The sequence below is a fragment of the Triturus cristatus genome, chromosome 12, assembly GCF_964204655.1.
Source record: "Triturus cristatus chromosome 12, aTriCri1.1, whole genome shotgun sequence".
Taxonomy (NCBI): Eukaryota; Metazoa; Chordata; class Amphibia; order Caudata; family Salamandridae; genus Triturus; species Triturus cristatus.
Window position 1 is genome coordinate 115,865,164 of NC_140595.1, and position 11,380 is coordinate 115,876,543.

The 11,380-nt window shown below is 46.4% G+C and overlaps 1 protein-coding gene across 2 annotated transcripts; it reads left to right on the top strand.

Moving 5' to 3' along the window:
• Nucleotides 1-880: 880 nt before the first annotated feature.
• On the top strand, nt 881-10,712 carry LOC146772807 (protein S100-A13-like). Of its 2 annotated transcripts, none has more exons than XM_085637813.1 (3): nt 881-1,191; nt 8,440-8,607; nt 10,259-10,712. In XM_085637813.1, exons 2-3 carry the CDS (start codon nt 8,458-8,460, stop codon nt 10,388-10,390), a joined length of 282 nt encoding a protein of 93 aa, XP_085493939.1. In that variant the 5' UTR covers nt 881-1,191; nt 8,440-8,457; the 3' UTR covers nt 10,391-10,712. The 2 variants fall into 2 exon arrangements, with proteins under 2 accessions (XP_085493939.1, XP_085493940.1); XM_085637814.1 differs by having other exon boundaries at nt 1,140-2,290.
• The last annotated feature ends 668 nt before the right edge of the window (nt 10,713-11,380 follow it).

Below are 11,380 nucleotides of genomic sequence, written 5' to 3' on the forward strand. Positions count from 1 at the left end.
AAGGGTAGAAAGTGGGGAGTGAGAAGTTGAAAAGTGTAGACGGCGAGTCTGCTCAGCACGGATGAGGTTTTGAGCTGGAGAGACCGGGTCAGACTGGCCAGTTGGGCAATCAGGCTATGCCGGAAGTACGGGTCTGACCGGTCAGTGTGTGGGCTGTTGTTTTAGATGTTTGTGAACCTGTTTTATGGTCTGCTGGTCCAGTTTTCACTGTGATTCCCTGATATTACCACAAGCATTGCCTGCAGCAAACACACATGCATGCAGTCTCATACCTTCCAAAACACATAGAGGGTGAATTTACACCATCAAACTACCCCGACTTGTGGGCCAATTCTAGCTCTCAAATTCACCAGTGGGGAGACTTTTTGTTGCCCGACCCTATTTTCTGTCACAGTATGTACGATTCTGGAGAGAATTGTAAATGCGGTGTACTTCCAGAGCCTCCCAGGCAAAGGGGCAGTGGATGCCCTGGGATTTGTCCCGCTGTGAATGCTTTACTCGAGAATTCCAGAACTGTGCGCCTCTGGGTCCACACCCCGAGTGCATCGTCCAAGTCGGCACATGTGAACATGTGACATGCATGTCCAGCCTGGCTCGCCCCTTGGAGTGCACACTACTCCTGGAAGCGTCCAGCAGAGCTCCCCTGCCCTCCGCTTCTGCCAGCACACACCCACTTGCAAAACAAGGCCTACTTTGTTGGTCTCCAACTTACTCCGTGCCCGTCGTCACAACGCCCACACCTCACCAGCCGAACCCCACCCCCTAGAGGTTTCACTCTGGCACAGACACCCAGAGGGGCGGAGGCGGCGCTGGCTTCACCTCGGTGCCACGCTGGCACAACCCTACTTGACATAAGTTGCTTCACAACTGTATCCTCTTCATTACCAATTAACTCTGGGCGCTTTGAAGCCGCCACTCGCCAATATAAGCGCTACGGCGATCATCTCCATGGCGCCCCCAAAACTGCCGAGGCTGTGACGCATGCCAATTTTCGGGAGGGTGTGGGTACAGGGTGGGGCTGGGTTTTTCCCAAAACTTGTTCACGCCTAACTAGTCTAGCCTGTTGTGTAACTCTGATGCGCGATGATGTAGGTTGGCTGCTCGGGTGTATAAAAGCAAACGCACGCGGACGCCCCCCCGACACTGCCTCTGCCTGCCTCCCTCACAGCCACCTCCGAGCAGCACACCAGGGTGAGTACCCGCGCCCCTACCCACGCACGCTCCCGACGGCCCCCGCCGAAATGTCTCTCTACTCTGCGCCTGCAGGTTCATTTTCATTGCTTTGCATAGCGCCATGATACCGTTTTCCGCGACTTTAGGCGCCTGAAATGCTATAAGCGTATAAAAAAGCAAAATACAATGTAGGTTCAGGTAATTAATTCGCTGCAGGGTGACAGCGCTGGTATGCTTTTTCTATGTATATTTACTTTTACCTGATGTGCAAAGGAAATGCCAAGGATCTTGTCCAACCCAGTCATGTTTTTTTTTCACCTGCCAAGCTTCCTCCATCTCCAAGCCACCCAAAAACGTCACCACTGCGTCGCCGTATTGTATTTCTTCCTCATGTCAAGCTACTTTTCTCCAGATGCCAAACTTCTTTCCAACTCGAGCCATTTTCATGTTCTCTGCCTACCCAGCTTCTCCTCCCACAAAGCGTCGCTTCTCCCCTGAGCAAAGCTCCTGTATCCAGGTGGTAGGAATCTTCCCTTCCTATGCCAAGCTTCCTCCCCACCCTTAAAAGGTTTCGATCCCATTGGCAAGCTTCATCCACGCCAGGGAAGCTCACAACACGCTTTCAAAGTGTGTGCGCGTCTATAAAACATTTTTTTTAGTAAAAGTGAGTTCGAAAATCTAGAGATTTACGGAACTCCCCCAACAATTTGAAGAAAAAGTCCGAAGATAATATTTCCTCAGAAGTCCCTCATGATAGAAACATTACTCAAGATGATAGAGACAGCACAGTCAGATTCTGCCCGATTATGTAATTTCATCCCAGGGCCCGGGTTTAGACAGAGACTGCGAGTAAGCAACAACTCAAAGGGAAACGCCCTTCTTGCAGGCAGCGAGCCCAAGGAAAAAGCGAGCAGGCCAAAATGTAAGGGCGGCGCCCATTAATGAACCGAACTTGTTTAATTCGCTCCCATTGCGCATGTCACAAACACTGCCCTTAACCTCCGGTTCGCGTTCCGTGATCGTCTGCTACGGTGGGCTGCCCCGTTGAGAAATAATACAGAGAGGGAGACGGAGATATGAAGGAGTCTGTCCAGGATCACACGGGTTTGAAATTCAAGTGAGCACGCCAGGATTGGAGCGCATATCCTCTGGTGTTTATCCACAATTGTAACTGCATAACCAAAGGGCAGCGTTTCAGGAATAAGCTTTTAGGTGCTTTTCGTGAGGAGGATACTGACATGATTTTATGAGCTGACCCTTTTAGAGAGGGAGGCGTGGTGAGGTGTTAGATTGGCATGGATGCGCGATAGCTTATGGGTAATGTTTTGAACTGGTGCAAGAACTGAGCAAATCTATTTGCCCTTTTTTTTGGCTTATTTAGTAATAAGGTATGAAAAGCCAACATGTTGTTTAAATTTACATTTTGCCACAGGGAAACTGCCGCAATTTGACTTTACAATATACTTTATTCAAGTTCATCGGAGAACATTCGTTCTGAACCAGATGTACTATGGGGCTTACTTGAGAGCCGTGCGTCACGTAAAGCAGTTAATGCGTGACGTAGGGCTCTTTTAGTTTTATGGAGCCAAGCAATGCCACCCTACGTGGCTTTGAGTGGCCTCATAAATTATAAGTAAGGCAACGCTTCGCAAATTGCTGCGTCTCCTTACTCTGCGCCCGGGAGGCGTTCCATGGGCGTTGCGTGGGTTTTCCCAGGCAACACCCATGAAACTTGATGCTGCCCCAGATTTACAAAGTGATGTAAACTTGGGGAAGGGCCAAATCTGTACGCCTCCCGAGATGAGGCCTAACCAGGAGTAATATTAATTTCACTTTATGTTTTTTTCCTCTTTCCATGTGGGCTACATTCTGCAGCACACAGAGGAAGAGGACAATTCCTCGGATTGTTTTTGTGCAGGGAGGTGCCCATTCCTGCACAAAATCCTGCCTGCAATGGAGGCACCATTGTGCAAGGGTGCGTATACATTGGCGCTAGGATGTCAAAATGGCACCATCGCAGGCTGAATGGACAGGAATGCACCGTGTTGCCTATGGCGTAGGGCAGAGCAGCAGGGTGCATTGCTGCGCTGCCAAATGCCCAGCAAGCTCCCCAATTCATTTTTGCGTAACCCCAAAAATGTTTCTGGCGATGCACAAAACCCATTTTAGGAATCAATAACGTTTTACCAAACCCTAAAATTTGTGAACGGATACCAATTTGGCATTTGGAAGTTGTGTTGTTTTGGGCATCCCACACTGAACCTGTGTCAAATGTATCAATGGTTACAGGGCTCCACGTTGAGGGAGGGAATTCATTCGCATTAGGGAAGGGGTCACCTTTGGAGTACTTTCAAATTTATGAATTTTTAAAAATTCTGGAGAATTAGCAGTAGGACGGTGGACTGCTGCCAGCTCTGTGAAGTTTTGTAAAAACTTTATTTTTTATAAAGCAGTCCAATATCCCATAAGGAATACGGGGTGCTTTAAAAAAACCCATTTATTTACAAATGACAGACATTTTGCTCTGCTGGCCCTTGCAGACCACCATCCCATTGATTGTGATAGTAATCTGCAACCTAACTAATGAATATTATTAGGTAGGTTGGATTGCAACTCAATCCAAATTCCTATTTTGTGTATCAGCCTATTAGTAATGTAGGTCCCTTCCCAAAATACGTTTGTGGTCTCCAAAACACTGATCGCAAGACGTGGCCACTTTTTTGTAACTAGAAAGTTAGTCCATATGGCCGCGTCTCAGTTTGCTGCGCGGCCCTACTAGCTCGCCAAGAAGAATACATCCGCCCACCCCTTTTTTCCCATAGCACAGTTTTATGTAGCAAGCTCTCAGCTAGGTTTCAGCCAAACCTACGCATTTTAGTATGTATGTTTTGGTATTTCTAAAGAGTGAGCCTAGTTGGCTACCCATGGAGGGCTGTCCATGGGTAAGCCCCAGTGTGGGCACATAGTGGGCGGCTATGGGAGAGCTAGTGGAAGGGGCGAGAAGTCATCCGATTTGCCCAATTCTTTGAATTGTGGGCAACACAATAGTACAAAACAGTGTAAAGCGTTACAACGGCCTCGAGTAACTCTGGAGGAAAACCTGTTTTCTAAAGTCTTTATAATGCAGGGTGTAAGAGACTAAAACTAGAATTGCGCGGTAGGTAGGTTTTGTTTCTTTCTGTGGGTCCTTCCAGAATGTTGTCGTTCAATCAATCAATCATAGCATTTGTAAAGCACACTACATACCCGTGAGAGTCTCAAGGCGCTGGGGGGGGGGGGGAGGGGGACGCTGCTACTGTTCGAAGAGCCAGGACTCTTGTTGGGTTCTCTTGTTTCTTTTAGAGGGCTCTGTTAGCTGCTATTGATGTTCTGTGTTCCAGGCAATCGAAGTATTTGAGTGGTATTGGCTGCTGTGCGCTCCAATAATCTGGCACTTTTCCTTACCTGGTGGCAATGTGATTCTACCACACATTGGCGACGAGAACTCTGCTTCCTTAGTTTCAGGTGTGTGGGTTTTAATGGATTGATGATTCTCTAAGTGTCAGGTGTTCTTTCAATGGTCATTGGATGAGGAGACCAGCAAGGCGGGGACTGGTGTAAATCCAAGAATCTGACTCCATGTGCTTGTCTTGCGTCCCGCAGTGAACAGAAATCCCACGTGACTCAGCCCTAGACCCCTGCGGGCGGACAGGCCTCACTGTTGAGGTCTGTGTTTCACCGCGGGAGGGCGCGGCCTTATTTCGAGCACCGCAGTTTATCCCACATTTGTCATAGTGTGGAGATCGCCCATCAGTGGCCACAAGGGGGCAGACTTGATGAGGGAAGATCCCATTCCCCGCCCCAAGACATTTATCGCACATGCCCCTAAAGCGCGCTTTCTGAGTAAAGATCTACTTTCAGATCAAGTTTGGTGTAGAATGTTTCAGCAGACTTGTTGTACAGCGGAGAGCAAGGGAGACTGAATGGAAAACACCTATTTTACTCCCTCTATAAATCGCCACTGGGCAGGTCTGTACAAAATGTAGCATGCCAAAACCTGGCTAAATGAACGAATCGAGTCATCAAATAGAACCTAAATTATTACCAAACCAAAAAATGGCTTTTTAATGGGCAGTGCAGCGCCACCCACACACGCACAGACACGCACACGCAATACCATCATCCTTCAGCCAGTTTTGCTAGTGGGTACTGCTTCAAACCTGCGCCACCCTTGGCCCACGACCCAAAATGTTCGTACTTCACTCTACTTCCCCTCGAGGCACAATAATCCCTTTTTTTAACTGAGTCAAACTCAGTTTTGAAACAACAGCGCCACCCCCTGGCCACCTCTCTAAATATGAAATCAAAGCCTTTTGTTCTTAAAGCAAAGGCGCCACCTTCTGGCGGACTAGCTTCTGGCATCAACTACTCAAGGTGATGGTTCAATAACGTGTCTACTCTTGAGGCAATGGCTGCCACAGTAGCGGCTCGCACAGGTAAAGGCGGTGTGCGGGGCGAGGTAGCCTAGGGGGTGGTGAAAGTCGACAGACGACGGGCCACGTAATATTAAATAAATTAAAATCACTTACGACGAGCGCAAAGTAAGTGGATTTATTTATTTAATATTACTTAGCCCGTCGTCTGTCGAATTCCACCCCGCCTCGCCTCGCCCCCTTTACCGGTGCGAGCTGCCACTACAAATTGCACCTCTCTCTCACCACATTAGAAGGACATGTACGAGGCCCAGAGATGCCTGCGTAACCACTGCTTTAAATGGGCAGGTGCTGTCCGGTACTGAGTATCTGCACTTCTCCAATTTGAAAGGTCCTGCACTGCTGCAATCCATTTGATGGGAGAGTACTGCCACATTAGTTTTTTTGGTGCATATTTATATAGCGCGAACTCGACCCGAAGGTATTGGAGGCTTTACACGAGCACCGTATTTACATTACGCATTCAGGCACGGGGAGAATAAGTGATTTGCCCAGAATCACAGGATGTGGACGCGACCTCGAGGCTCGAACTCTGGTTTCCAGCACCAAAGTCGGCAGTTTAAGCCGACGGACCACATCCCCTCCCCTCTGAAGCAAACATGTACACTATGGCATACACGAAAACGGGTCCTCGGAGAGTGAGTACCTGCATTTTTATATTTCCAAATAAAGCAGTGTGCGTAACTCGATCGCTTCATTACACTGGCCAACAATTAACCTTGGAGCTTGAAAAATAGGCTGAATGGATCTGCCTGGATTCAGTTCAGTGACCCGTGAGTACGAGCACTTAACCCGCTGTGACAGTGTGAGGACGGGTAAGTGCGCGCGCGCGCGTGTTTACATTTATGTATGTGCTATTCCTTAAGCGCATCGTCCCGTACCTGTCAGTGTGTTTACACTTATTTGTGATCTATAAGTGCATGGCCCCGCACTTAAGGTATTTTCAAGGGACCCGAAAGGATGGACAGTAGAGACAATTTAGGTGAGAGCCACACTAACGAAGACGTAGTTGGCCTCTCCGCTGGGAACGATGCCATTTCTGAGGCTTTTTGTTGCCGTCTGGTGCCCTCTTGTGGTGTTTTGAGGTATCACTTTAAAGTGGATGTCACTATACATCCTTGAGTGGGCCACGTCCATGCTGCCCAGTACCAGCACTACCTTGTGTTGGAAGGCCAGCAGAGGAACTACATCGGGTGAGCCGGTATTCCAAGTATCCGAAGGCTACCTTGAAAGTCTGAGAGAGTCAGTCGGGCTTCCGCCTGCATTCTGAAGGCATTTTCTGACTTGATGCAATTGACACATTTTTCCAGAAGTCCTACGAATTTGCATATATCACCGATTTCCTAGAGTATTCAAATGTACAAAACACACACGAAAATGTACAACTGTGTGCAAATAAAACAACAGAGTTAATTTGGAATATGCGCCTTTTCTGTTTCTGAACGGTAAGGAATACATCTTTCCCCACAAAGTAAATCATCTAACAATTAACCCTGGATGTGCTCTCTCTATTCCTTCCCACAAACCGGGTTGTTCCTGCCATCGATAGGATTAAACCTCTAGATTTCTTTTAGGCTGGCAAGCGAATTTATCCGCGTCTTGGATTATGTAAGAACCGCACCCTGTATGTAAACAGATTTACTCGCCAAGAAATTCCACAAAATGGGAGAATTTCCACAGTAGTGAATCCCATTGAGAAGGGAAAACTCAATTTTCGGGTTATGTGAGACAAAAAACGTATTTCTCTTATTAATGCTGTAAATTTGGAATCTACGTGCACATAGTTTTGTTAATTTAAAAAAACAAAAAATCATTTGTGGGGCCAAAAAGGACGCGTCAAACAATATCCTGCAAAACAAATTTCCCACAAAAGTCTTTTTTTTTTGCTATACATTTTGTACACATTTGAAATTTGGCTAAGATAATCAACAGTGGCATTTGTCACTTTTGCAATACAATTGTGCACTCCTGCACAAACTCCTTTCCTAAGACTGGTATATGGTATTTATTTATTTATTTAAATGCATAAGTTAATTAAAACCATTGCATTACAATCGAGCATTAAAAAAAAGAACAAAAACTAAAGAAAAAGCCACACAATACATACAAATAAAACAGGTCTAAAAAAGTGCAAGAATTAAAATGCCAGTGTTTGTTTGAGGACGTCTTATCATAGTTTTGCTTGGGCGTTGCTTTTTTGTTTCCATAAATAAGAGTTATCCTGCTGGCTCCTTCAAGTCACCAAGGCTGCTTTAATTTCTTTTCTTTTTGCTGATAGTCTTTTTCTTGTCAAGTGATTATGCTTGGCGATTATATGGGGAAATGGACTTTCGCAGGCCTGTATTTAAAGTAGTCCAATATCAGCGTTTGAACATTCCCAAGACTGTAGCAGTTGATGTAGGATGGCTCATGGTGTCATGGGCTGCTTTCAGGTCCAGAACAATCAAGGCTGAAGGTAATTCTTCGCCTATGAATTAACACAAAGGGGACGATTCACTAAAGCATGCATGAGTACGGGAAGTGGTTCTGCTGGAGTACTCTTAGTATTCTCATATACCTTTGGGAACCAGCCATGAAAATGACAACTGTGTTAGTATATGTACAAAGAGGGCACAGGCCGTGCTATTTGCACTAATTGTCTGACTAGTCTCCGAATAAACTGATTTTAGTCCTATTTTAGATGTTTTTGTTTCTCTTCGTGACTGCCTGTGCTGATCGAGAACGGTGTCGGATGGCTGAGATGATCCCGCATAACTCCTGCTGATCATCCTCTCTCCCTGCTCTTCTTGTCCAGGTTAACCCTTCAAAAGCCATGGCCGTGCAATATACCCAAGAAGAGAATTGCCTCAAGAAGCTCGTCCAGTGTTTTTATGAAAATTCGACAGGAGATGGCGAGAAGGAGACCCTCACTTTAGATGAATTCAAGAAAATGGTGAAAATCAATTTCCCTAACCTCATGAAGGTAAGAAGTTATCTTTCTTCCTCTTCGTCCTGCCTGGCCTTCTACCCAATGGACAGTGCAGTTGTATCCACTGGAAACCTGAGCGATATTGATTTTGCACCACATGCACGCTTGGCCAAATGGCTCATAGCCAATGGACTGGGATGAGAAAGAGGAGAGGATATAAGAGGGTTGTGGTTAGAGGATGGGACGTGTCTGTTGTAAAGATGGCCAGGGTAATGCTTGGAGATCCTTGGTTAATTCTCCTGACCTTTCTACATACTCTTTGCACCAGTCCATTTTGTGGCTACATTAGAGATACTGTCCCAAGGTGCAACAGACGTTTGTGTCCACCTTTTCAGCTCCCGGGGTACTATGGTATTACAGAAATGGCCGCCGATACTTGTGTTGTCCTTTCAGTAATATGGATGCCATCAGTGGACATCCTGTGCTGATCCTAAGGGTCAGTTCCCTCATTTGTCTGTGGGTGTAGCCCCATGCTAATGACGCAACCCTTTGCGCCATGCCACATTACAGGGACAGGGGCAAAGAAGCTGTCAGAAGGCATATGGATTATCCCCCACTTATGCAGTTGTGCCCAATAGGTACAGTCCTCCTCCCATGACACTCTATCTGGAGGGGGAGGCACAGAGAACCCTGAAGGCAGGTGAATTCACACACAGTCAGCTTGTGAAGGAATCTCTGCATCTCCTTCAAAGTTTAGGCTGGATTGCAAGAGAAAGGCAGATCAGGGCTTCAAACATTGCTGAATGGAGGATCTGGGCAGGGAAAATCATTGACAGTCGCCGGCTTGAAATATGGGGTAGAGACAGTGACTGGCCAGTCCAGATGCAAATGGACCGTCAGTCCGAGGGTACGCAGTGGCAGACGTCAGAAACCCTGCAGATCCACGGACTATGAATGATCTGGGGGAATCCATGAGTTAGGGCAAATTTATGGTGGAACTTCCGCCTAGCATTAAGCCCAGCAGTTCTCCCAACCATAAATGAGGGGCAACCATAACTTTGACAGGGCTGGCGTGCTGCCAATATATGGCTGGTCTCCTGCACCACCAAACTCTAAATGAGGCCCAAAGACTCGCCCAATAGGGAGATGTAAGACAGAGGGTCTTTTTAGGTATGCAGTACGACAAGTGTCAGATACACAGACGCGCGCACACACACACACACACACACACACACACACACAACCACACACGCACACACCCACACACACACACACACACACAACCACACACACACAGACACAGACACACACACACACACACACCCCCACACACACCCCCACCCACCCACACCCACACACACAAACACACACACACACACACACACACACACACACACCTGAACTTGAAGTTTTTGATGTAAAAGGCTGTAATTGAATAATACTTTTATAAAAATGACAATACATGTAAATAAAATATATTTTTACTTCAACCTGCTGGAGCCATAACAATACTGAACTAATAGCTTAAAAAAAATCTATGGTCCTCTGTGCACTACTCACTTCCTGTGGCCAGCACCCTTGCTTCTGTGACGTTTCGATCCATTGCTCAGTGATATACTATACTAATGCCTCCTGACACCTCCACTTTTCACTGCACACCTAATGTTCCCTTGTCTTTTACACCCTATTCTCTGTTAATATGCAGGGATGTAATCCTGAACAGCTGGTGAAATCCCTTGATACGAACAACGATAATGAAATGAAATTCTCCGAATATTGGACCCTAATTGGGATATCCGCCAAGGATGTCAAGAGAGAGGAAAAGAAGAAACACTGATGGAAGGGGGTGAGAAAAGAGCAGGAGGAAGGCGGTCAGAAGTGTGCAAGAGAAGCCGATGGAGCATAAATGGATCAAGAGGGAGAAGGATAGAGTGGATGATTCTACACAGCAACCCCATTCTTTTCAGAGACCTGTAGGGCTGGATCAGAGTCAGTCACATGCCGCAGCCCTCCGACCCTTCAGAAGGACCTGTCTGCAAAGAAATCTCCAGATTCTCTTATAATGTCTGTTTCTCCCTAAGGACAGTTGTAACCATAATATGGTGAATGTGCTTCCTCTGAGTATATTAACCTTCAATAAAGCGGTTTGTTAAAATTGACCTGTTCTGTTTTTCCAAAAGGGACCCACAAAGAATTACACAATACATTCACTGCCCCCGTTTCCTTGTTACTGTCCCTACGATACCATACAAGTGCCATCTAAACTGCGTAGCGACAAAACAAAATGGCTGCCTGCCAGGGCGTGGCAATATCCAGAGTTTCCTCCTATATAACTACTTGACAATCTTTGCAGATTTAAGAGACATGTCCACAGTCCAAACAACTATAACAATTTAAGACACCAGGGCACCAATCACGACAGCTGGTTTTCACCCGGAAAGGTAACTCCAGGTGGGATTCCGCCACCCACAATTCAGAGCGTCGCCAGGTCTGGATTTTCAGTTTCAGCAAAGTTCGTACCCAATGATCCCAGGCCCAGAGAACATAGCTGCCAAGTTTTTAGATTGCGTATGTGGGGAATCTCTGTTTTCTTTGTGCATACGAGTGACATTCTGCTGCCAAATGAGTGACACTTGTAACACTTTCTCATGAGTAAATCAAAGCCAAGACCAGTTGGTTGCTCCTCTATTAGTTTTCTAATATTGTATCCAGACATACCACAAATAACAACATACTCATAAAACCATCCAAACCTATGGCTTCTACGCATTAGCAGATGTTGTTGTGACTAGTTGGTTATGTTTAATTCAGTCTAACATTTTCAAAA

What these genes read in the sequence shown, in the direction of transcription:
- LOC146772807 (XM_085637813.1), top strand. Translation starts at nt 8,458, where the DNA reads ATGGCCGTGCAATATACCCAAGAAGAGAATTGCCTCAAGAAGCTCGTC. An exon ending in ATTTCCCTAACCTCATGAAG is followed by an intron (nt 8,608 to 10,258) that starts GTAAGAAGTTAT and finishes GTTAATATGCAG; the next exon opens with GGATGTAATCCTGAACAGCT.